The sequence below is a fragment of the Bubalus bubalis genome, chromosome 5, assembly GCF_019923935.1.
Source record: "Bubalus bubalis isolate 160015118507 breed Murrah chromosome 5, NDDB_SH_1, whole genome shotgun sequence".
Classification (NCBI taxonomy): domain Eukaryota; kingdom Metazoa; phylum Chordata; class Mammalia; order Artiodactyla; family Bovidae; genus Bubalus; species Bubalus bubalis.
The window spans coordinates 122,004,129-122,029,359 of NC_059161.1; the positions used below are offsets into that span (position 1 = coordinate 122,004,129).

The window sequence follows — 25,231 nt, forward strand, 5'->3', positions numbered from 1 at the left end:
GTCGGGTATAGTCCATGGAGTCTCAGGAGAGTCCAACACGACTTAACGACTTAACTATCACCAGAAAGGTATGTGTAGAATTGTTAGCTTCTTCTCTTGATATTTGCCTTTTAGCAGGTCATCGCATTGCTAATGACGTCCAGTTGGAGATTAAGTGGAAAGTCCTGAATAACAGAGTTAAATGGATTATGAAATAATGGAAATTTCCTCTGCATTTGCATCAAAGTCTGAAAAAGTATGCTGGAACTGCAGTTTGAGGTTGGCAATTTGTGTGGAAATGGAAATGTGGGTTCTTACTTTAACCTTTGACAGCATGGAAAGCATATAACCAATTTGGCTTCACTTGTGACTCAGACAGTGTTAATTGTTATGGAAACAATTTCTCTGTATTATAAATTTTGCTGTCTTGCTTTGTAATTTTAAGTTGAAATCATTAAGAAACATCATCATCTATATTATTTCTGTAAAATGGCTGAGGTCGGCCCGTATTGAGGACAGAGTTGGGTGAAGAAATGGCAAAGTGAAGACTCCCGAAAAGAGCACTATCCACAAATAAGGCCTCACCTATCTCCCAGGTCCCTCAGGGCACTCACAATGCACACTGGGACTTGTAGTTCTGGCGTGTGAGGCCTTGCGCGCGCAACCCCCACCTCTAGCGATCTCCTTTCTCGGCCGCGCGCCGCTGTTCCCGGAAGCTGTACAGGTTAAAGTTTCAACGCTTCCTCTCCCTTCTTCTTAGTCCCGTAGACTGCCAATCCACGTAGCCAATCGATGGCCTGACTGGTGCTTCCTTTTACTTGATTGGCTTAGAGTTTTGCAGCCGCCCAGACAAACTTGGCGGGGATTGGTCGAACCTTCAGTTTTGAAAATCGTAGGTTTGGCCCGCGCTGTACCGCCCCGTTTGTTCACTGCAGCCGCAAGCCTTGGAGGCCGGGAGCCGTGGGGCTTGGGCCGGCTGGGATTTGTGTTGGGAGGGTCGCCGGACTTGGATCGCAACAGCAGTTAAGGAGACGCGGTGCAGTCGAGTGAGTCTGCGCGGGCGGCCGGGGGGGCTGGGGGGTCGTTAGCAATTTGTTATCCCTCCGCAAGCCCTGGACCGGGGGGCATGACCTCCCTTATCCCCCGTTGCGGCCTGCAGGGGATGGGTCTCCTCTTCCAAGTGACGAGGTGACCTGCCTTGGTCCTGGGGCCCAAGATGACCCCACCCCCCTCACCCCCTGTCCAAGAAAATAATCCCGTCCGCTCCCCCTCCAGGTGCCTTTTGTTGACCTGGACAGGAAGCACCCACCGACCGGGTGTTTGGCGGCATTGTACCAGATGGCATTTCTGTACAGTTAACCCTGGCTCACCACCTCCCTTATCGGCTGAGCAGCATTTTAAATTGACCCATTTCCGGAGGCCGGTGCTGACTTGTCATTCCGCAGGCCCGTTTACTGACAGTGGCCTTCTCTGGGGCGCCCAGTCAGAAGTTAGCGCCTTTCCGAAGTTGAAATGGAGTAGGCGGCAAAACTTGAGGTTAAGAGCACAGTTTAAATCCGGGCCCCTCCCTTGACTTGCACGAAGACTTGGCCTTAACTTCAGTCTGCCTCAATTTGCTCGTCTGCACCAGGATCTCCTTGAGGTTGTGCCGAGAATGAAATGAGATGATGCTCCACCCGAGCATGGAGCAGGTCTCTTTACAGAAGGTAGCTATTACGAACCTCCTTCACTGAGGTGTGGTCAGGGTTGGCTGGTGGACTTCCCGCACCTTCAAAAGAACAGGCATTGTGAAGGAGGGCCGTGGGGCTTTTAACGTATGACGTGAGAAAAGTATTGGGAGAGGAAGATGAGCCTCCTTCACCCTTGGTGGGACGTAAGGTGCTTTGGGTTTTTATCAAGGTTCTTATAGGGGACTGAAAAGATTTTTATTGCTTTTCCAGGGACCCTCATTCTCAACACTGATCACCTTTCTCAGGGTCATCTCTGATCTAATGACAGTGACCCTTTTTAAATAGGCTGAGGCTGCTGAAAACAAACCTCCTTATGGAAGGAGCTCAAACACTTTTTCGCACTTTGTGTAAGAAGCCCTGACCCACTTTGCCATTTACTTTTTTAAATAAAAGAGCAAATTGTTGCTTTCCATAGCACAAAGTGTTTTGTGTTCCTTAAACAGGTCTCTCTTTCCTAGCCTCAAACTGGATTCCTGTCGTTAGCCAGGGCTGAGTGCTGGGACAGAGGGACTGGGGGGAGGCAGAGGGATGGCAGCCAGGAGGCTGTGCTGTGACTGGAATCTGCACATCGGTCTCTGCCCAAAACCTCTGCGATCCTGCCCAGTTGGTCCTGCCCTGACGGGTGCTGCTCTTGGCTCCTCGGAGTAGGGCTTTGGATGAGAAAGGCGTGCTCTAACCTGTGTAGAATGGCCTGATTTGGTGTCCCTGTGTGTGTGTGTCTTTGGGGAGGGAGTTAGAGTGGCTGTAGAATGTTTATTTCTAGGTGTACAGTTCATAGATGGATCTGTTCATTCAACAGGTATTCTTTTTGTGCCAGGCACTCTGCCAAGCTCTGGGCTTCAAAGCTACAAGCAAGACAGATCAGGGCTTGCCCTCAGGGAACAAATGCTTAGTGGGCAGAGACAGGTAGTCTGCAAGCAGATACATTGTCACCTGAGTGTTGTGCAGAGTATTGAAATTGATGGATAGGATGGTGGCTGGTAGTCAGGTCCTCCCTGCGTTGCTGAGAGCCAAGTGCTGAGGAGTGAACTGTACCAAATAAGAGACAGAAGGTTCCAGGCAGAGGGCAGAGCTTGCTCGAGGAACCCAGGCCAGTGTGCCCTGGAAATCAGGCCCCAGGAAGGCAGTCCTATGAGGCTGCAACAGCACCTGGCATTAAGCCCTTTATAGGGGTCGGTGACTTAGCCCCTCCGTCAAGAACTTCCTGTCTTAGGTAGAGGCCGAGCTGTGTGTGGTTCTTGGTTTTGCAGGTGTCGATCGGGGTGGTGGGTCACTGCCATGGCATGAGACATGCAGTCTGTTGTTATGGCTTGTGACTGTCACCTATTAATTCGTTCTTCCATTCATTGCCCCAGTCGAGATATTTATTGAGCCCCTGCTATGAACCAGAATAGAACACTTCTTCTTTGCCTGGGCCTTTGGTGATAATTTTATCACTGAGTTTTGAGGAGAATATCTGAGTTTCTAGTTGTTTGTTTTTGTTTGTTTGAGTTGCTAGTTTCTTAAGAAATAGAAAGCAAGCTTATGGTTACCAAAGCGGAAAGGGGGGAAGAGATAAATTAGGAGCTTGGGATTAAAATATACACACTATGATATACAAAATAGATAATCAACAAGAACCTACTGTATAGCCCAGGGAACTCTACTCAGTATCTTTTAATAACCTGTAATGAAAAAGAATAGATATATATGTATCTGTAAACTGAATCACTTTGCCACGTGCAAATCAGCTATATGTCAATAAAAATTATTTTTAAAAAATTAAGGGAAAACTAATTTTGTATTTTATACTGCCTGATATTTCTAGACTAAGTTTTCTAAAAAACCAAGACATTGCTTATCCACTTTCCTCATGCTCCCTCATCCATCCGAAGGCGTTTCAGTTCAAGGGAGAGAGTTATAGGGGCCCCTTAGAGAAGAGCCTGTCTCTGGACCACCACTTTCTTACCCACTCCTTTGGAATGCAGATCTGTCATTTACTAGCATCCATAAAAGGCAGTTGGATTCGATGTTCTTTGACCTGACACCTGGGGTTAGCTTGTGTGTACCTCAAGTGTTAGTCACTCAGTCGTGTCCGACTCTTTGCAATTCCATGGAATGTAGCCTGCCAGGCTCCTTTGTCCATGGGATTCTCCAGGCAAGAATACTGGAGTGGGTTACCATTCCCTTCTCTAGGGGATCTTCCCTATGCAGGGATCGAATGCAGGTCTCCTGCACTGCAGGCAGATTCTTTACTGTCTGGGCCACCAGGGAAGCCCCTAGGTGTCCCTTAAGGTGGCCCTCAATCACCTTCAGGCAGTAAGAGGAGTGGGTAAGAGCAGGCCTGTGTGTGGGCAGGTCAAGGAGTCCTACCTGGTGGGACCACAGTTTCTCCTGAACCCAGGAAGGCCATTTGTAATGAGGTCCATTGATCCCAGAATTGCCTGGGCAGCATGGACTTCTGTGGAAAGTGTCGTATGGGGCTGGGGAGGGTTTGGTGTTTGAACAGTGTGAAGATTCCAGCCTGAGCCCCATTCCTCTTGTCTCTGCTTTCTCCAGGCAGAGCCACCATGGGGACAACAGCCCAGGGGCCCATTCACTTGCTGGAGCTCTGTGACCAGAAGCTCCTGGAGTTTGTCTGCAACGTGGACAATAAGGACATGGTGTGGCTGGAGGAGATCGAGGAGGAGGCCGAGCGCATGTTCACCAGGTGCGGGGCTGGGGGGGCGGGGGTGGCGGCAAGAGCGGGGCGCACTGGCAGGATGCACCAGGGGCTGCCTGGCTGCTGCGGCCTTAGGGCACTTCCCCACCTGCCGGGCAAGACAGGCTGCCAGGGGTCCTTCCTGAGTGCCCCAGATGCTCGGGCTAGGGAGAGGGGTTGGCCCGCGCCTCAGAAGGTAGGGCTGCCTGGCAACCTTGCTCCCCTGCTTTGTCTACGCGAGGAAGCCCCAAGTGCCTGGCGGTGACTCTTACACAGCCTTGGAGCGCTTGCTTGGTACTTACTGGTCACCCCAGCTTGACCAGCCACCGTCAGGAAAGAGGCAGCTGTCTGGCTGGGTGGGGGAGGGGCAGTGGTTTCCAAGCAGCCTCAACCATTACTGTCTTCGTACCAAACAGAGAATTCAGCAAAGAGCCTGAGCTGATGCCCAGAACGCCTTCACAGAAGAACCGACGGAAGAAGAGACGAATTTCTTCCATTCAGGATGAAAACAGAGACCCCATCCGGAAAAGGTAGGAGGGGCGGGAGGCTTGGTGGCCACGAGGAGAGTTTGATTCAAAGGTGTTAACTGAGATCAGGAGCAGTGGGCACTGCGTGCGCCATGCCGAGGGAAATGAAGCAGGGCTGGAGACCGTGGAGTCCAGAGCTTGTGTGCGTTAGGGTAGGGGTGGTGTTTGATCTGGGCCTCGGAGGATGGGGAGGGTTTCTGGAGGTGGGAGAAGCAAGAGAATCTGACTTTCTGCTTGGGGGAGAGTGACCAGAGGTGTAGACTGGGGGCTGGCTGTCTCCCAACCCCCTGTTGCTATGCTGGTTCTAACTGCCCCTGTAACGACTGTGGGTTTCACTGTACCAGGGGAAAGAGGCTGGGTCTTAGAGTCAGGCGGTCCTGGGTGTACACCCCAGCTCTGCTGCGTAGCAACTGTGTGTCCTTGGGTTAATGTTCCACTTCTCTGAACCTCAAGTTTCTGAAATCTAAAGTGAGGATGAGGGTCCCTGCCTCTCGGGGACTGTCTGGTGGATTAAGCGACAGAAGGAGCGATTCTGCCAGCAGGGTTTTGGCCCAGTCTGACCCAGTCAGCAGGAGGTTTATGGGAATTTAATCTTCCCAGCGGTCTTGTGAGGACTGGCATCATCCCAGTTCACAGATAGGGAGACTGAGGCTTGGAGAAGAGCACCTGGGGTGTCTTGGCTAGAGGCGGCAGAGCCTGAATTGGAACCCCAGTCTTCTGCCTCCAAGCTTCAGAGGCCCCTGGAGTTGGCAGCTCCTCCAGCTGGAATTGTGGGCAGCCTCCCCGCTTCCCTGGGTCACCTCAGCTTCTGCTCCGCCCCCTCCACCAGGTTGTCCCGCAGAAAGACACGGAGCAGCCAGCGGATCTCCCGGCACCTCCGCAGCAAGGACAAGGTGGAGAAGCTGGCCACAGTGGTGGGCGAGAACGGCTCTGTCCTGCGGCGCGTGACGCGGGCTGCCGCTGCAGCGGCGGCCGCCTCTGTGGCTACCGCCCCTCCTTCACCCACCTCCAGGTCTCCCACTGTCCTGACAAAGAATCCCAGGGAGAGCCCAACCCAGTGCCAGCTGGTGCCTGCGGTAGAGATCGGTGCCACTGAGCGCCGGAGCGCCGAGCAGTACCTCAATCAGCTCCAGTCTGCCCAGGCTCCGACCTCTGCCCTGGCCCCGGCCTCCCAGATCCCCTCGAGCTCGGATGAGGATTCAACACCCCAGAAGGCAGAGGTGGGAAGGCTGGAGTCTGTCACTGTGAGCTCCTTGATGACTACACCTCGGGACCCCAAGGGCCGAGGGGCCGGGGCAGGAAGGTCCGCCTCCAAGCTCCGGATTGCGGTGGCCACCCCGGGCCCGCAGGACTCACCCAGCTCTCCCGCCTCCCCGTGGCGGGAGCGGGTGCTGGCTCCCCTCCAGCCAGATAACTTCTCCACCCCAATGGGAGCCCGTGTGGACCGGCATTCCGTGCGGCGCAGCCTGATCGCCCCATCCTCCCCGGGCCCCCAGGCCTCCCTGGCCCAGACTCGCTCCCCAGTTTCCAAAGAATCCGAGAGCACCGTCCGACGATCAAGCAGAAGGATTGCCAAGAAGGCCGCCAAAGAGCCAACTGCCTCCGCCCGCATCATCTGTGAGTTGGGGCTCGGTGTTGGGCAAAACTTCAGAGGGTGGTCCTTTGTGCCCGGCTCAGTGGAGGGTGTCTGGGGGCCCTCTAAGTAAGGAGCTGTCCACAGAACTTTCTGTGATGATGTGAATGTCCCAGATCTGTGCCATCCCACATAGCAGCCACTAGCTAGCCACGTGTGGCTATAGAGCCTTCAAAATGTGGCTCCTTTGATCGAGGAGCTGAATTTTTAGTTTTATTACATTTTATTTGTTTCTGATTTAAGTTGCCACACAAAGCTCATGGCTGCCATGTTGGACAGAGCATATTCGATCCAGCGCTTTTGTTTTCCAAAAGAGAAATTTGAGGTCCAGCACTGTTTTCCACAGTGTCCCCATGGTTAATGCCATGCTGAGCTCAAACCTGGGCCTGTCCCCCAGGGCTGGCGTGTTCCCCTTCCCTCCTGCCCAGACTCTCTTAGATTCAGCCTGCTTATGGACCGCCTCCTGTTGGCATAATTGTAGGGCCTGGAGATACCGAGGTGAAGAGAGATGAATTCTGGGAGGGACACATAGCTGGGTTTGAGTGCCAGGTCGACCTTTTACCTGCCCTGTGACCTCGGGGAAGTTACAGGAATGCCTTCACGAGCTTCAGTTTCTCGTGTGTCGGCTGATAATAACAGCATCACCTCAGAGGGTCATTGGGAGGTTTTCTTGTTAATGCACATAGGATGCTTAGAACAGTGGCTGCACGGAGAAGGGGCTGTGTGACGTTAGCTGCTTTGTCATCATCTGATCCCAGCTCCAGGGATCCTTGTCCCAGGTGGAAGCAGGTGTGAGCCACAGAGAAGGACAGGCAGCTCTAAGAGTCAGGGATGTCTGCATGGAGGAGGTGGGGTCTGAGCTGGGAGGGTTGCGAAGGCTTCCTGGGCTTTTGCCTAGTGGAGAAATCCAGGAAAAGGTATTCCTGGCAGAGGGAACAGCTTGTATGGAGACCCTGAGGCCCGAACTGGCCAGTGATGGAGTATCTGGGACTCGAGCTTGACCCCACAAAGGATGTGGCCCCTCAGTGGTTGTTGGAAGGTTCCAGCGCTGTGTGAAAAACAGCCAAGAAGAGAAGGAACAGGGTAGAGAGTCCAGGGAGGAGGCTGCAGGGTCCAGCCGGAGGACGATGAGGTCCTGGGGTGGTGGAGAGGACGAGCCAGGCTTTTACATTAATGAAACTGAGGCTTAAGGAGGCCACTGAGTCTGTTAAGTTGGGAAGCTGGGGTTAGAGCCCCCTGTGTTTCGTCCTTTCTAGGATGGCGGGCCGCTTGCCAGGGAGGCCAGGTGGAAAGCCTCAGGGCGGGCATCAGGCAGGTGAGGGCCCGGCCCAGTTTCTTCGCTGCCTGGGGAAGGGCTTGCTCCAGGGTCTGGGGCTCAGGGACACACAGCTGGCGGCCCATGCAGGCCTGTGGTCTGACACACTGACCATACTTGGATTCTCAGAAGGGCCCAGAAGCTTCTGACCTGTCTTGGGGATGGGGATTTCCTTAGGTGTGAATCTCATCCTGGGCCCAAGGGGGAGAGCAGACCTGGAATTCTAGAGGGAGGGTCAGGTAGAGACCCTCAAGGCCCTCCTCATGCTTCTGGTTCAGACATCTGGATACTCTTAAGCCAGTCTTTTCCCTGGAGAAGGAAATGGCAACCCACTTCAGTATTCTTGCCTGGGGAATCCCATGGAGGGGAAGCCTGGTGGGCTGCAGTCCATGGGGTCGCAAAGGAGTTGGACACGACTTAGTGACTGAACAACAACTTGGCCCCCGCCCTGAACACAGGTGGGCTTCAGTCCTATGGAAGGAAGACAGTCAGACAAGGTGGTTAAGCCCTGGAGACACTAGAGCCTGCAGGACCTGGGGCATACCCTTCTCAGAACCTCAGTTTTCCCATCTGTTAAATGGTAAGAATGCCTGCCTTGAGTGTGGGTAGAAGACCCATCTTAGTGGTTGGGTATGGTACAGCTCGTTCATGCAAAACAAAACTAGATGATAAAACCACAGTCAGCCTGTGTCCCTACAGCTCAACCGAGGAGTGGCCTATCTGATCCTCCTAGGGCGCTCAAGGGTGTGGAGCAGGGAAGGGCGAGAGGGCTTCCTGGAGGCCTTCCTGATACCCGGGCCCTGGGGCTTAGCTGGGCGGGCAGCTTAGAGGTGGAGGTCTTAGTTTGGGTTCCCCGGAAGCAGCCCTCGATGTCAGGATTTGAGAAGAGCTTGTTACTGTGGGAGGGAGAGGAAGCACCTGCAGCAGGGGAGCAGGGAGGTGACCACCAGTAACGGGACTGGGGCCTCTGGAGCCAGTGTGGAGCCCTTGGGAGGGGCTGCTGGGTGGAGGCATTAACCCCTGAACTCCTGGCACGGTGCACAGTTGGCCACACTTCACTGGGCAAAGAAGTGGTTTCTGAAGTGGTCAGGTGGGGCCAGGGCCACTGCCCCCGGTTTCTGCAGGGCCCAGCTTTACAGGCCGGGCTCCTCCCCAGGTGCCCCGCCCAGCTCTGCACAGGGAAATGGCCCCTTAGCCCCTCTCCAGGCCTTTGCCCTGCCACCAGACCTGTTCTAAAGCCCTAATGGCTTGAGTTGGCGCTTAACATTCCAGAGAAGTCTTTGCACACTTCTGTGTGGTCACATGGGCGTCTTCTCACCTTTCAGCCCCCTCATCAGCAAGCCCTGAGCTGGGATGGGAGGCAGGGGGTGGGAGGAGTCTCCTGGCTGTGGACACCGCAGGTAGGAGCCTGCCCTTGTTCTCCACCCGACTCCCCCAGGCCTGCCTGCCTCCCCCCTAGTAAAAGTCGCTTAGTCTGTCCGACTCTGCGACCCCATGGACTATAGTCTGCCAGGCTCCTCTGTCCATGAAATTTTCCAGGCAAGAATACTGGAGTGGGTTGCCGTTCCCTTCTCCAGGGGATCCTCCCAACTCAGGGATCAAACCCTGGTCTACTGCACTGCAGGCAGATTCTCTATCGTCTGAGCCACCTGGGAAACCTCACAGAAGGATGGTCCCTGCTTCCGGCCTCCCATCCTCTGCCTTAACGTCTGGCCACGCCCACGTGGCTCAAATGCTCCACAAAGCCTGCTCCTTCCTGCCTCATGGCCTTTGCAGATGCTGTTCCTTCTGCCTAGACTGGCACCTCTCAATTTGCGGCCTCAGGACCTCAAAGAGCTTTTGATTATGAGGACTCTTATCTGTGGGTAGTTATTTAATAGTTTTAAGAGTAACAAACCTATTAAGGTTAGTTTTTCTTTCTTTCTTTTTTTTTTAAAATAACTGTTTCCCAAACAAATGTGGTGAGGACCCTGGCATTGTTCTCATGTTATAAATCCCATTTATGGGTGGCTGAGAAGAAGGTGGCTGGGTGCTGCGTTCAGTCTGTTGCACTGTGCTGTTTGGGTTCAAGTCTGTGACGAAAACCTGGCCTCACATAGAAACCTAGTTGGAAAAGGGAAGAGGACTTAGAAAGCATTTTGTTGTGTATTCTTTTTTCTTCCAATTAATTTGTGCGTACTCGCAAGTGTGTGGAGTTACACACATCTTCCAGGTGTTGACACACTTTATTATATATTGTCTTAAAGGAGCACGTTTGTGTTCTGGTCTCATCAGAAAGGTTTTTAGGTATCAGGAAGCTATGAAGTTCATGGCGGTTTTGACTTTTTGGGGGGCTCAGTTTTTTATTCTTGGCAACAAATCCTGTTCATTTGATTTGAAGGGACAGGCTCCCTTTGGTCATTTCTAAGACAGTATCTGCCAGACGCCCAAGCTTGGTGAGCCATAGTTTGTCAGTTGTTCTTTGACTTAAAAACAGCATTCTGTTTAAAAAAAAAAAGGGAGGGGGTGGGACCAGTTCAGGTGAGCCCTCAGACCCCTGTGCTTTTTAGAGATTTGGCTATGCAGCCCAAGGGCATTTTGCATACACTCTACTTTATGACATAGTGTATTAAAAAGATATGTACTTAAGTTTATTTATTTTAAAAATATTTTATTTATTATTTATTTGGCTGTGAGGGGTTTTTTTGTTTTTTTTTTAATGCTTACTTATTTGACTGTGCCATGTCTTACTTGGGGCACGCGGGATCTTTGATCTTTGTGGCAGCATGCGGGATCTTTAGTTGCGGTTTTGGTATTATGGTGAAAATAGTTAAGACCTTGTGGGTGCCCCTGAAACAGTACTCTTGGGCCCTCAGCTCTCAGAAGCCCCAGACTACACTCAGAACTACTGGCCCAGACATCCCCCCCACCCCTCCTTTGCAGCTTTCTTGCACTTCACTTCCCAGCCTCCAGACCAGCTTGTCTCCCCATCATAGGCTTTCCAAGTCCTCTCCTCTTTCCTGTCGTGACACATGCACATGTCAGCCACAGGATTATCTGGTGATTGTCTAGACCAACTTGTGGCCCGTCTGGTTTGCTCTCTTGGGTCCCCAGGCCCTAGTGGCCCTCGACGTGTGTTTGCTGAATGCATCTGATGCTTTGTGATCAGCCTGTGCTGGAAGGTGGAGGCCCGAAGCCCGGCATTGTCCCTCTCTCCAGAGACTTCCAGCCCAGTGAACTTTGTCCCCGGAGGGGCTTGTTACCAGCTATGGAGTAGCAGGAGACATTCAGGCAGCAGCTCTGTGGAAGGTGTGAGGAGTCAAGGGAGTGCCGACTGCAGGGCTATGCACCCCGGGAATGGGGAGAAATCTGTGGGTTAGAGGGGATCTGGGTCTAGTGAAGGGAGGGGTCTACAGGATGGGGAGGATCTGTGGTAGTGAAGGGAGGGGTCTGTGGGGTGAGGGGGTCTGTGACTAGTGAAGGGAGGGGTCTGTGGGGTGAGGGGGTCTGTGACTAGTGAAGGGAGGGGTCTGGGTGGAGGGGGTCTGTGACTAGTGATGGGAGGGGTCTGTAGGTTGGGGGTGGTCTGTGACTAGTGAAGGGAGGGGTCTGCAGGTGGAGGGGGTCTGTGACTAGTGATGGGAGGGGTCTGCAGGTGGAGGGGGTCTGTAACTAGTGAAGGGAGGGGTCTGTGGGGTGGAGTGGTCTGTGACTAGTGATGGGAGGGGGTCTGTAGGGTGAGGGGGTCCGTGACTAGTGAAGGCAGGGGTCTTGGGATAAGGGGGTCTGAGGGGGTCTGTGACTAGTGAAGGGAGGGGTCTGTAGGGTGAGGGGGTCTGAGGGGGTCCGGGACTAGTGAAGGGAGGGGTCTGCAGGTGGAGGGGGTCAGTGACTAGTGAAGGGAGGGGTCTGCAGGTGGAGGGGGTCTGTGACTAGTGATGGGAGGGGTCTGCAGATGGAGGGGGTCTGTGACTAGTGATGGGAGGGGTCTGCGGGGTGGAGGGGGTCTGTGACTAGTAATGGGAGGGGTCTGTAGGGTAAGGGGGTCCGTGATTAGTGAAGGGAGGGGTCTTGGGGTAAGGGGGTCTGAGGGGGTCTGTGACTAGTGAAGGGAAGGGTCTTCAGGTGGAGGGGGTCTGTGACTAGTGAAGGGAGGGGTCTGTGGGGTGAAGGGGTCTATGACTAGTGAAGGGAGGGGTCTTCAGGTGGAGGGGATCTGTGACTAGTGATGGGAGGGGTCTGTAGGTTGGGGGTGGTCTGTGACTAGTGATGGGAGGGGTCTGTACTGAGGGGGTCCGTGACTAGTGAAGGCAGGGGTCTTGGGGTAAGGGGGTCTGAGGGGGTCTGTGACTAGTGAAGGGAGGGGTCTTGGAGTAAGGGGGTCTGAGGGGGTCTGTGACTAGTGAAGGGAGGAGTCTTGGGGTAAGGGGGTCTGAGGGGGTCCGGGACTAGTGAAGGGAGGGGTCTGCAGGTGGAGGGGGTCTGTGACTAGTGAAGGGAGGGGTCTGCAGGTGGAGGGGATCTGTGTCTAGTGAAGGGAGGGGTCTGTGGGGTGGAGGGGTCTGTGACTAGTGAATGGGGGGGTCTGTGGGGTGAAGGGAGGGGTCTGCAGGTGGAGGGGTCTGTGACTAGTGAAGGGAGGGGTCTGTGGTGTGAGGGGGTCTGTGACTAGTGAAGAGAGGGGTCTGTTGGGTGAGGGGGTCTGTGACAAGTGAAGGGAGGGATCTGTGGGGTGGAGGGGGTCTGTGACTAGTGAAGGGAGGGATCTGTGGGGTGGAGGTGGTCTGTGACTAGTGAAGGGAGGGGTCTGCAGGTGGAGGGGGTCTGTGACTAATGAAGGGAGGGGTCTGCAGGTGGAGGGGGTCTGTGATAGTGAAGGGAGGGGTCTGTGGGGTGAGCGGATCTGTGACTAGTGAAGGGAGGGGTCTGTAGGTGAAGGAGGTCTGTGACTAGTGAAGGGAGGAGTCTGTAGGGTGAGGGGGTCTGTGACTAGTGAAGGGAGGGGTCTGTAGGGTGAGGGGGTCTGTAACTAGTGAAGGGAGGGGTCTGCCGGTGAATGAGGTCTGTGACTAGTGAAGGGAGGGGTCTGCAGGTGGAGGGAGTCTGTGACTAGTGATGGGAGGGGTCTGTGGGGTGGAGGTGGTCTGTGACTAGTGAAGGGAGGGGTCTGCAGGTGGAGGGGGTCTGTAACTAGTGAAGGGAGGGGTCTGCCGGTGAATGAGGTCTGTGACTAGTGAAGGGAGGGGTCTGCAGGTGGAGGGAGTCTGTGACTAGTGATGGGAGGGGTCTGTGGGGTGAGGGGGTCTGTAACTAGTGAAGGGAGGGGTCTGCCGGTGAATGAGGTCTGTGACTAGTGATGGGAGGGGTCTATGACTAGTGAAGGAAGGGATCTGTGGGGTGAGGAGGTCTGAGTCGAGTGAAGAGGAGGGGTCAGCAGGTGACAGTGTCTGCTGCAGAGAGACACCGTGAGCCCCCAGCAGAGCCTGGCTGCCCTGGACTTCTTGGACAGACCAGGCAGGTTCTGAGGGTGTCTTTTTGTCCCTTTGTTTTCCCGTCAGGCCACAGTTACCTGGAGAGGCTCCTGAATGTTGAGGTGCCCCAGAAAGTCAGGTGAGTTGAGTTCTGGGGCTTGGGGACCTTCCCGGGGCTGGCAGGACACACACACTGCGGGCCCTTTCCAGGTGAGCCCCCCGGGTGGAGGTGTTTCCTTTGCCCGAGCCTCCCCTTTCCTTGGGAACCACTCCTGAGCGGCCCACCACTGCCCCCTGCCCCTGCCCCAGTTTTACCAGGAAGTGCCCCACGGGTGCCAGGTCTTCCCACATTGCTTGTCAACATCCCTGGTCAGCCCTGGCCCCTCCAAGCCTTACCCTGGGGCCGGGGCTCCATAGGTTGTCAAATCCAAAGCCCTGAGGGTGAGCCAGCGCAGTCAGGAGGAGTCAGTTCCTCCTGGAGTGCGCGGCCTGGGGATCGGAGCTGCTCCATTTATAGCCCGGTAGCGCTTGGGGCCAGCGCCCCTTTTCCAGGAGGCCACGTCCTGCCATCCCTGAAACTACTGCAGCCCCCCTCCCCCGCGGCCCCTGCTCTGGAGCAGAGGGTTGGTGCTGGGGATGGGCAGACCCACTGGCTTTGCCGGCCCCATGGTGAATGGAGGAGAGGCCTCAATGAAACGTGGCTCATTCTGGCCAACCGGGTTGACAGGGAGCTGGGAAAGGGCTGACATCCAGAACCCAGGCCCCGATGGGATCTGAGTGAAGCCAGACTCAGAAGCTGACACCCCTCATCTGGTGTGGCCACAGACTTAAAGCACCCAGCATGTGGCTCTGGCTGCCCTGCCTGCCTGGGGCTGTGGGGCTGTAGTTCAGTCTGGGGCATCTGATGGACCCCTCCTGGCTCGCTTCCCCAGGGCACGGGAGAGGGGCTCCCATGGGGAGGCTTGGGCAGGGTGGGTCCCACAGTGCCCCCTGCTCTGCTTCCAGCCCCAAAGAGGAGGAACCCAGCAAGGAAGCTGAGCCTAAGGAGTCAGCCGAGCCAGAGGTAAGTGGGCAGGCCAGGGAGGGGTGGGCTCGAGGCCTGCGAGTCCCTGGGGCAGACTCCTGAAGCCTTGGTTCTTCCCTTAGGTCCCCAAGAACAAGGGCGGGGCCTTGCAGCTCCGTAGCACCACCAACATCACCCTTAGCCCACCCAGCTCACAGCCTGCAGCCAGCAGCCAGGGTGAGTGTGAAGGGCGGCAGGGTGAGTCTCCTGACCTGCTGGTGAGGGACATTCAGGGCTGTGCAGGCCTTGGTAGCCTCTGCCTGACTTTCTCTCAGAAGCGGGGCAAGGCTGGGTTTCTGTGCTGACAGGCCGAGGGTACGTGAGACCCGGGGTGCAGAAATCTTGAGTCTACATGTTTCATCTCCCACCTTTTGGCTGAAGCTGCTGCTGGGTGGAATTGGGTGGCCATGGCCAGTTGGTCCAGGAAGCTGGGGTGGGGCGACCTGAATTAGGGCAGTAACTGTGAACATGCCAGGTCAAAGCCTCGAGCCTCCCTCCAGGGTGGGGAACAGGGAGGGCTGGGTGCTGGGGTGTGAGCACATGGCCTTGTGTTTTGTCTGCCGCTGGCTCACTTCTCACCTCTGGGTCTCCCGGCTGAAAGGGCGGGAGCGCTGCAGGCTCTGCAGCCCTGCCCGCACCTCCCCTGGTTCAAAGTGCAGTAACTGAGGGGGCTTGAACGTGGCTCCCTGGCTTCATGACTGGGTTAGGGACAACGGCCACGCCAGCCCCACAGACCTCAGGGGTCGCTGCTAGAACCCTTTGGAGTAGAGAGCGTTGTGAGGGACTTCCCTGACGGTCCAGTGGCTAAGACACCACACTTCTACTGCAGGGGACATGGGTTCAATCCCTGGCTGGGGAACCAAGATCCTGCATGCCACATGGTGTGGCCCCCCAAAAAAAATAGAAATGTAAAAAGTGTAATAGTGTTGAAGAACCAGGGGAGGGGAGATCGGCCCCTTCTCTTACTAGGGAAACAAAACCTACTGACCAGCACCCCACATGTTGACCGTGCTCGGGAGCACCCCACCCCCACCCCTGTGCCACCCCCAGCGGAAAGGGCCGGAGAGGTCAGGTTTTGAAGCCAGTCCAGGGGCCTGTTAGAGCTTGCAGCTTCCAATTCTTCCCATGAAAGTCACCCCATGTTAGTGTTAGGCTGGGGAGAGGGGGCAACTGGGCTCTCAGTGTTAAAGGCGGGTGGGACATGCTTGGGGCCCCCTCGATGGGACTGTCTCACCGTTTTCACCCCGGAGGCCAGGCCTGGGGACAAGGGGTCTGTGAACTGGGACAGCATGCTGGCTTTGCACGTCCCGAGATGTGTCAGGACCAGATGGTGCTAAAGTGGATGCTCCTGCCCCTGGCCACCCCAAGATATGCTGGGAAGAGAGCTTTGCCCCTGCCGGGGCTTCTGCCCGTGGGCCCCTTCCCTGGACCCCTCCCCACCCTCCATGCCACCCCCCTGAACCTGCTCTCTCCACAGAGGCCGAGACTGACCAGGCAGATGGCCCCAAGGAGCCACCCCAGAGTGTCAGGTTTGCATCTGGGAAGGGGCATGCAGGCCACCATTCAGAGGGACCCAGAGGGGCGTGAACCCTGAGTCCTTGGCTGGGGAGGGTGGGCACCTGCGTTTCCTCTCGGCAGAGGTGGGGCCTGGTGCTCTCACTTAATAAAGGAGACAGCTTCGTGCTGCGGGGTGAGCCTGGCCTGGGGGTGGGCGACGGGATCCCAGATCCCATCTTCCTGGCCGCATGACCTTAGACTGGTTCATTTCCCCTCCTCTGACCAGGCAGCAGAGGGTCAGTCAGGGAGACTCACCTCTGCGGTACCTTTCAGGCTGGAGTCTTGGGGGCTGGGCCCAGTTCTGTTCACAGAGGGGGCACCTTTTCTGGGGCGTGGCGGGGGCGCTGGGGAGGACACCAGGGCCGGCCCCCTGACACCGCTGCCTCCACGCCTCGGCAGGAGGAAGCGCAGCTATAAGCAGGCGGTGAATGAGCTGGACGAGGAGCAGCAGCTGGAGGATGAGGAGCTGCAGCCCCCCAGGAGCAAGACCCCCTCCCCGCCCTGTCCTGCCAGCAAGGTGAGTGCACGTCTGCCCTCCCTCTGCGCCCCTGCCCCACCCCGGGGTCTGGCCCTGGTCTCCTCTGTCCCGCCCCTGGGGCCTGATCCTGGTCTCCTCTGTCCCGCCCCCTAGGGTCTGACCCTGGTCTGTCTGTCCTGCCCCCAGGGTCTGACTCTGGTCTGTCTGTCCATGGTCTGTCTGTCCCGCCCCCTGGGGTCTGACCCTGGTCTGTCTGTCCTGCCCCCAGGGTCTGACTCTGGTCTGTCTGTCCTGCCTCCTGGGGTCTGACCCTGGTCTGTCTGTCCTGCCCCCAGGGTCTGACCCTGGTCTGTCTGTCCAGCCCCCTGGGGTCTGACCCTGGTCTGTCTGTCCTGCCCCCGGGGCCTGACGCTGGTCCCATCTGCAGGTGGTGCGGCCCCTCCGGACCTTCCTGCACACCGTGCAGAGGAACCAGATGCTCATGACCCCGACCTCGACCCCCCATGGCAACATCATGAAATCCTTCATCAAGCGCAACACTCCTCTGCGCGTGGACCCCAAGGTGAGGAGCTGCCAGGGTCTGGGCCAAGGCAGGTTGTGGCCCAGCCCACCGGTCGGGCCAGCTCGAGCCTCTGTGGCCCCAGGCTGCCTCGACCCTGGGGACTGTCCCATCCCCTTGGGCTCCGCCTGGCCACCTCAAGGCTTGGCCGGCTCCGGGTGGCCTCCCAGGTCCTGGGTCCTGGGCCGGGAAGTTACAGAACTGGCCTGGCTGGCCACCACCATGACTGTCCATCCCCACACACACACCATTCCCTCCCGGTGGCCTGAGTAGTTAAAGTGAAGGACACATGTGGACACTGATTTGCTGGGGATGAGGGCTGGGTGATGCCAGAGGAGTTGACACTGGTGAGAGGTGGGCAGGCCCCAAGCAGACTTATTGGCGTCACCAGGAGGGTGGTCTGCCTTCCAGGTCTCCCCCAACCTGGCATTAACTCTTGGCTTTTTCCCTGTCTCCTCTCCTCCACAGAGCAGCTTCGTTGTAAGTAAGGCCTTCCCCTTCCTCGTAACCTAGCTCCACGCAGCACTTACCCGCTGTGGCCCTGTCTCTGAAACTGACAGCACCTGTAGAGGCACTAACATCATTGATGGGAGCGTTAAGGGGGCCGGAGGAGGGAGGTGAAGCCGAGGTGCTGGCAGGCTGGGAGGAGGCGTCTCAGAGCCTCCCTGAGGCAGGAGGCAGCAGAGCAGGTGTGACCTGTGGCCTGTCCCCGGGGCCGCATCTTGCAGTGTCCCCCCACCCTCCCCACCCCCGACCACCTCCTTCCGGCCTCCCTCCCTCCCTCCCTCTTCCCTGTTGCTGGGCTCATCCTCAGGGTCTGGGGCTGTGAAGAGAACAGACAAGGCTTCTCTGATCCCAGGCCACCGAGATTTACTGGGTTGCAGACCTGAGTTGCTGCCTTGAGGGGCAGGGCAGTGCGGGGAAAGGAGGGCCAGGTCCGCTGGGTGACACTTTCTAGAACGGTCAGTGTCATCCCTTCAGAAAGAAAGCCACAGGAGCTGTTCTCTTCTCAGATGTCCCAGAGCCAGGCTGGACTACCGGCCGTGTGCAGGGAGCCGTAGGGGACTGGGACCGGCTTGGGCCACGGTCCTGGCTCCCGGGGTCTCCTGCGCAGCTGCAGAGCTACAGTCCCCGCAGTCCTTTAGTGTCCACTGGAGCTTTAAAGGGTCTCCTACCAGGAGGGCTTCTGCCTCCAGCCGAGGGTCTTGGGGCCTCAGCTTGGCAGTCAAGGGGCTTCCCCACAGCTGGACAGGCAGGCCCTGAACTTGCCTCTCCTGCAAGAAGGCTGGTCCCATCTGGGTGGACAGGGCTGGGGCATGCCATACAGTATGCCAGGGAGCAGCTGTGTGGTCCTTATGCACCTGTTTTTGTGCCAGGGCCCTGCTGGGCATCTGTGCCCATAGCAGTGAACCAACCCTGGGCTTGTTCCTCCTACGAGGAACTACCCGTGCCCCACCCAGACTGCTTGGAGCCTCACAGGGCCTGTGGGGATGAACAAGGGATCTAGGAAGCTGCCCTTCCCAGCTGTGGGGAGCCCAGGTCTCTGCACGGGGCATCTGGTGGGTAGGACAGTCCTCAAAGAGACCAAGGGACCTACACAGGTCTCTGTGGCCTTGGACCGTTTCCTAACCTTTGGGCCTGCATTTCTTTGGCTATGAAATGTGGAGACAGTGGTCCATTCATGCAGACCCAGTGAACCAGAGAGTACTGTATGTCAAGCCCCCAGCACAGGGCTCGGCACGGAGTGGTAGTTTAATGAATGGCAGAGACGCTGCTCAGTTGAGGCCCCTGGAGGCGGAAGGGGCTGTGCAAGCTTTTGGATTCTTCCTGCTCTCTGCCCTGGCCTTGACGGGGGCGTCTGGGGAGCAGCCCACCTCTCAGGGTTGGGGCAGAGAGGAAGCACGGGTTCTATGGCATAAGTAACTCTTGTTTTCCTTCTGTGAGATTCACAGTGCAACAGGATAAATTCTGTGACCTGGACTGGGAAACCCTAACACCTGAACTTCAGGACAAGAGCCTGTTTTTCTGAGCCCTGCTGGGAGCAGGAGTCTGGCGCGTGGGGAGGGTGGGGTAGGAAGAGAGGGCGGGCACTCTCTGGGTGCCACGTGGCCTTTGTTTCCCCGGTGCTTTCCTCACAGGCCAGCAGGCAGGGTGGCCTCTCGCTGGGTTCCCCTGGGTCTGGGTGGTTGGAGAGCAAAAAGCCACCTGCTCCTTCCCTGAGGGGGCCTCCTAAAGGCCAGCGTCCTCCTCCAGCCTGGCTCCTACGCTCAGGGTCATCTCTGTTTCCATTTCTCTCTCCATCTTCTAAAAAAAACTTTACAGTAAAATTTATGTTAAAAATGATCATACGGTAAAATCTATACTTTGTGAAAGTATAGGTTATGTAACCCCCTGCCACAATTGGGGTGCAGAGCAGTTCCATCCCCCCCCCAAACTCTGTCCCCCACCCACAACCCATGTTCTCCATCACTATAGTTTTGGCTTTTTGAGAGTCACGAGGGGAATCATGACAGGTGATACCTCTTGAGATTGGCATCTCAGCCATTACATTTGAAGTCAGTTTCTGGTAGACAGCATATAGTTGAGTCATGGTGGTTTTGTTTTGTCTTTTCTTTTTAAAATCTAACAGTGTCTGATTTATTTTGTTGTATGTTTGGATTTAAGGATTTAAGTCTACTGCTTTATTATTGTCGGCTGTAACATTATTTTTTTCCTTCTGTTTCCCTTTCTTGCCTTCTTTTGGGGGTCCCTTGAACATTTTTTAGTATTCCATTTTAATTTGTCTTCCACGATTTGGACTGTATCATTTTGAGTGTTTTTTGGTGTTTGTTCTGAGCCATTACATACTTAACTTTCACAATCGCTTTAGCATCTGTATCTTATCAGTTACCTGTAGGCGCCTTGACTCCCTGCTGTGTGTGAACCTTGTCTTTCATGTTTCATCTCCAAACATCGACAGCCCTGGCAGAATAATTTTTGCTTTCAACTGTCAAACATTTTAAAGAAACTTGAGAGGAAAGGAAGTCTGTTGATATTTACCCCGATGTTTATCATTTCTGTTCTGCATTTTCAATGTTTTCTTCTGCTATCATTTCTCTTCCATCTGAAAAACACACTTTAGCAATTTTTTGAGAACAAGTCTGCTGGCAGCAAATTCTCTAGTTTTCCTTTGAGAAAGTTCCTTTATGAAGGATATTTTCACTGAATAAGTGGAATTCTCGAGTAACAGTTCTTTCCGTTTAGCAATCTTAAAATGTGCCATTTCTGTCTGGCCTCCACACTTTCTGATGTCAGTCAAATGATTGCTCCCTGTTAATGTGTCTTTTTTTCCGGTGCTTGCTTTTCAGATTTTTTCCCTTTGTATTAAGTGAATTTTTTGTTTGTTTGTTTTGTTTTTTCAAGCTATGCTGGATCTTCGTTGCGGCATGCAGGCTTTTCTCCTGTGGCAGGTGGGGGCTCCTCTCTAGTTGTGGCGCGCGGGCTTCTCATTGCCGTGGCTTCTCTTATTGTGGAGCATGGGCTCTAGGCACGTGGGCCTCAGCAGTTGTGGCACATGGGCTCAGTAGTTACGGGGTTCCGGGCTCTGGAGCGCAGACTCAGTAGTTGTGGCGTGTGGGCTTATCTGATCCACAGCACTCAGGATCCTCCCAGCCCAGGGATCAAACCCATGTCTCCTATATTGGCAGGTGGATTCTTTACCACTCAGTCATCAGGGAAGCCCTGTATTATTAAGTTATTAGCAGTTTGATTCTTTTCTGGCTGGGTATGTGTTTCCTTGGATTTATCCTGTTTAAGTTTTGATGACCTCAGCTTCCCTGGTGGCTCAGATGGTAAAGCGTCTGCCTGCAGTGCGAGAGACCCAGGTTTGATCCCTGGGTTGGGAAGATCCCCTGGAGAAGGAAATGACAACCCACTCCAGTACTCTTGCCTGGAAAATTTCATGGACTGAGGAGCCTGGTGGGCTACAGTCCATGGGGTCGCAGAGTCGGACACGACTGAGCGACTTCACTTCACCTCACTTCACTTTAATCTGTAGATTTATATCTTTCTGCAGCTCTGGGCATTTTCAGCCATTATTTCTTCAAGGTTCGTTGTTTTTTGTTTTTTTTTTTTTTTCTCCCCAGCATTTCATAAACCTTTTGTTGTCATCCCACAGTTCCTTCAGGCTCTGTTAATTTTTCTTCAATATCTTTTCTCTCTGTGCATAGACTGGATCCATTTTATTGATTTATCTTCAAGTTTTCTCCATTCTGCTGTTGGGTCCATCCACTGAATTTTTTTTTCAGTTACTGTATTTTTAGTTCCAAAATTTCCATTTGATTCTTCTTTAGATCTTTTACTTGCTGAGAGTTTCTATTTTTCCAGTTTCTTAAGAATCCTCTGATGACTTATTAAAGCATTTTTGTCATAGCTGCGTTAAAGTCTTTGTCAGGTAATTCCAACATGTCATCTTGGCATTGGTGTCTGTTGATTGTCTTTTCCCATGGGAGTTAAGATTTCCCTGGTTCTTTTATGCTGAGTAATTTGGGATTGCATCCTGGACATTTTGAATATGATGTTAGGAGTGAGTTAAAGTTGCTCAGTCATATCCGACTCTTTCCAACCCCCTGGGCTGTAGCCTGCCAGGCTCCTCTGTCCATGGAATTCTCCAGGCAAGAATACTGGAGTGGGCTGCCATTACCTTCTCCAGGGGATCTTCCTGACCCAGGGATCAAACCTGGGTCTCCCACATTGCAGGCAGATTCTTTACTGTCTGAGCCACCAGGGAAGCCCTATGTTAGGAGACTGGGTCTTGTTTAAATCTTATGGAGAATGTTATTGTTTGCTTTAGTGGCAATCCGCTGGTCCCGGCTGTGGTTCCAGCCTGCTTTCTGTGGCCTGTGGTTCCAACGTCAGTTCATATTTCCAAGCCTTCACAGTGCTGTTTGGACCTGTCCAGGTGCACCAGTCAGCGGTCAGGCTGGGATCTGGCAGGGGGCCTGTGGCTTTAGTTCTCAAAGTTTCAGGTGTGATAGTGCAGGGATTGAACCCGTGTCTCCTGCACTGACAGGCAGATTCTTCATCACTGAACCACCAGGGAAGCCCTGAAACAACTAATACTTTTAAAAAGTTGTTTTTGAAATTATTATGTAGCCATATCATAAGAAGTGTGAAAAATAAAGAGAAAAAATGGCATCTCTCATCTACCTCTGCAGCCTATAGTAAACCTCTGTTAGCATATGGCAGTATTATCTTTTCTTTTTTTTTCAACTGTTAGGAAATAGTTAATACACACAAAACTATGTGTGTACAGTCATAAAGTTATTACACATATAATAAAAAATTAATACACGTACCCACCCAGGGGCTTCCCTTGTGGCTCAGCTGGTAAAGAATCCACCTGCAATGCGGGAGACCTGGGTTCAATCCCTGGGTTGGGAAGATCCTCTAGAGAAGAGAATGGCTACCCACTCCAGTATTCTGGCTTGGAGAATTCCATGGACTGTATAGTCCATGGGGTCACAAAGAGTCGGACAGGACTGAATGACTTTGAGTTTCACCCACCCACCCCCTTAAATAGAACATTAACAGTAACTTTAAAAACTGCCTTTCTGTCCCTTCCCAATCCCGTTCTTCATTCTATTTTCAAATATACTTTTTACGTATCTAGACTCAGAACATACATCCAATGTTGAGCCTGACTTTTGTGTTGCCCAGGACTTGACCAGGCCCAGGTGAGGGCACACGTGTCTCAGGCCCCTGGGAGGCCTTTGGATTCCCCCAGGAGAGAGACCGAAGCCCCAGGCCTCCATCTGGGTGGGAATGGAGGCCCGTTTGGGGTGACTTTGACTCTCAGAAGCAGTCTGGTGCTGCTGCCTGTCTGGCGGGGTTGGGAGGGGTGGTTGCTGTGGGGGTCCCAGGGCAACGTCTGGGGGTCATCCTGGCCCAGCACCGGGCTGTGCTCGCTCACTCCCTACCCCCCACCCCAGGAGAAGGAGCGGCAGCGCCTGGAGAACCTGCGGCGGAAGGAGGAGGCCGAGCAGCTCCGCAGGCAGAAGGTGGAGGAGGACAAGCGCCGGCGGCTGGAGGAGGTGAAGCTGTAAGTGCCCCCGTGCCCTGCAGCCCACCCAGCCTCGCTGGGCCCCCGTGACCAGCCTGTGTGCCCACAGGAAGCGCGAGGAGCGCCTCCGCAAGGTGCTGCAGGCCCGGGAGCGGGTGGAGCAGATGAAGGAGGAGAAGAAGAAGCAGATCGAGCAGAAGTTTGCTCAGATCGACGAGAAGACAGAGAAGGTGCGGGCCTGGGCTGTGGGTGGCAGCTCAGTGGACTGGACCCATGGGGACCTTACCGGTCTCCTGCCCCATATCCTCCTGTCCGTCATGGGCCCTGCGTTCTGTTCCATGTGGAGGGTGGAAGGTCTGCTCTGGAGCAAGCACAGGACTGCCTCCTGGCTGCCCCCTCTCCGGGGCTGTGGGAGCAAGCCAGATCCATGGGGACTCGGAGTATCCGTCACGCAGAGTACCGAGCCCCCCTCCAAAGGGTTGAGTGAGGGGGCTGTTCCGACGGGCATCTGGGCATGGGCTCCGCAGGCCAAGGAGGAGCGGCTGGCAGAGGAGAAGGCCAGAAAGAAGGCAGCAGCTAAGAAGATGGAGGAGGTGGAGGCGCGCAGGAAGCAGGAGGAGGAGGCACGGAGGCTCAAGTGGCTGCAGCAGGTGTGAACGCTGGGTGCGGCCGCAGGGAAGAGGTGGGGGAGTCTGCAGGACCCCGAGGACCGCTGGGCACGCGCCGCTGCACCAGGTTGATCCTGGTGGATCTTGTCACCTTGAGCTCGGAAGGAGCTGCAGCAGAGGCTGTGGAGATGGGGATGGTGACGGCGACCTGCCTTGTGTTTTCTGCAGAGGCAGCAGTTTGAGGGCTAAGTCCATGGCCTCGGGAGCCAGACTTCCAATTTCATTTCTGCCCTGTTAGCTGTGTGACTTTGGGTGGGTTCCTTGACCTCTCTGTGCTTCATTTCCTTCAGGTAACAGTGGTATCTACTTGATAGGGTTGTTGTGAGGATTAGGATTAAGATTACAGGGCTTCCCTGGTGGCTCAGATGGTAAAGAATCCACCTGCAATGTGGGAGACCTGGGTTTGATCCCTGGGTCAGGAGCAACCCACTCCAGTATTCGTGCCTGTAGAATCCCCATGGACAGAGGAGCCTGGCGAACTACAGTCCATGGGGACACAAAGAGTCGGACACGGCTGAGCAACTAAGCACAGCACATAAATTTACAGGCCTACCTATTCCTGAGACCTCAGTCTTATGACTCTCAGTCAGTCAGTCAGTCAGTTCAGTCGCTCATGACTCTAGGGGATGCAAATCTGGCATTAGGGGGTTGCAAGACTAGTGGCTGAAACGTATGAAGCGTTTACATAGTGCCAGCCACTGTTCTAAGTGCGTCGTGTATATAAACCCAGCAGTCTCATGAGGCGTGGCCGTAACTGTTGTCCATGTTTTATCAACGAGGACAAACCAGGCCAGAGGGCTTGTGTGACCCGCCCGGTGTCCTCCAGCTCCAGGGTCTGGCTCCAGTCTGTAAACATGCTACAGCAGCAAAAGTTGTTGCGGGATGCCTCTCAGGCCGGTCAGGTGCTCCTTGTGGACGGGGCTTTGGTGGGGTGTCCTGGGCTCACGCCCCTCTTCCTCCCCAGACGCTCTGTGGCCCCTGCAGCCCGGGCTGTCCTGCGGGCCCTAACCACGCTCCCTGTTGACAGGAGGAAGAGGAGCGGCGGCACCAGGAGCTGCTGCAGAAGAGGAGGGAGGAGGAGCAGGAGCGGCTGCGGAAGGCAGCCGAGGCCAGGAGGCTGGCAGAGCAGCGCGAGCAGGAGCGGCAGCTGGCGGAGCAGCGCGAGCAGGAGCGGAAGAGGGAGCAGGAGCGGCTGCAGGCTGAGAGGTGAGCGGCCGGGTGGGTGGCCCACCCCCTGGGGGCCACGCTGTCCTCCTGTGCGTGTGGTTGACACAGGTGTAGCCATGACCCAGGGGCAGCTCCCACCTTCACTCGGGGGTCTGGAAAAGAAGGTTTCCCTTCTTCCTATAGGCTTCCTTGGTGGCTCAGATGGGAAAGAATCTTCCTGCAGTGCAGGAGACCCGGGTTCAATCCCTGGGTCAGGAGGATCCCCTGGAAAAGGGAATGGCTACCCACTCCAGTATTCTGGCCTGGAGAATCCCCATGGACAGAAGAGCCTAGTGGGCTGCAGTCCATGGGGTCACAGAGAGTCAGACATGACTGAGAAACTGAC

The 25,231-nt window shown here is 55.1% G+C and overlaps 1 protein-coding gene across 3 annotated transcripts in view; it reads left to right on the plus strand.

Moving 5' to 3' along the window:
- The first annotated feature begins 864 nt into the window (after positions 1–864).
- The window catches only part of LOC102395225 (inner centromere protein), a 29,938-nt gene continuing 5,571 nt past the window's right edge, over positions 865–25,231 (plus strand). Inside the window, exons 1-16 of one of the 3 annotated variants that reach the window (XM_025286519.3) lie at positions 865–1,025; positions 1,610–1,685; positions 4,248–4,398; positions 4,806–4,919; positions 5,746–6,533; positions 13,402–13,453; positions 14,320–14,377; positions 14,461–14,554; positions 15,855–15,906; positions 16,334–16,451; positions 16,840–16,974; positions 17,440–17,451; positions 22,941–23,050; positions 23,121–23,241; positions 23,539–23,661; positions 24,707–24,885. In XM_025286519.3, the coding sequence (XP_025142304.3) occupies positions 4,259–4,398; positions 4,806–4,919; positions 5,746–6,533; positions 13,402–13,453; positions 14,320–14,377; positions 14,461–14,554; positions 15,855–15,906; positions 16,334–16,451; positions 16,840–16,974; positions 17,440–17,451; positions 22,941–23,050; positions 23,121–23,241; positions 23,539–23,661; positions 24,707–24,885 (2,096 nt within the window). In that variant the 5' untranslated portion in view covers positions 865–1,025; positions 1,610–1,685; positions 4,248–4,258. The remainder of the gene's footprint in view (positions 1,026–1,609; positions 1,686–4,247; positions 4,399–4,805; positions 4,920–5,745; positions 6,534–13,401; positions 13,454–14,319; positions 14,378–14,460; positions 14,555–15,854; positions 15,907–16,333; positions 16,452–16,839; positions 16,975–17,439; positions 17,452–22,940; positions 23,051–23,120; positions 23,242–23,538; positions 23,662–24,706; positions 24,886–25,231) is intronic. The other 2 variants (XM_006043187.4, XM_006043188.4) reach the window with 2 other exon arrangements.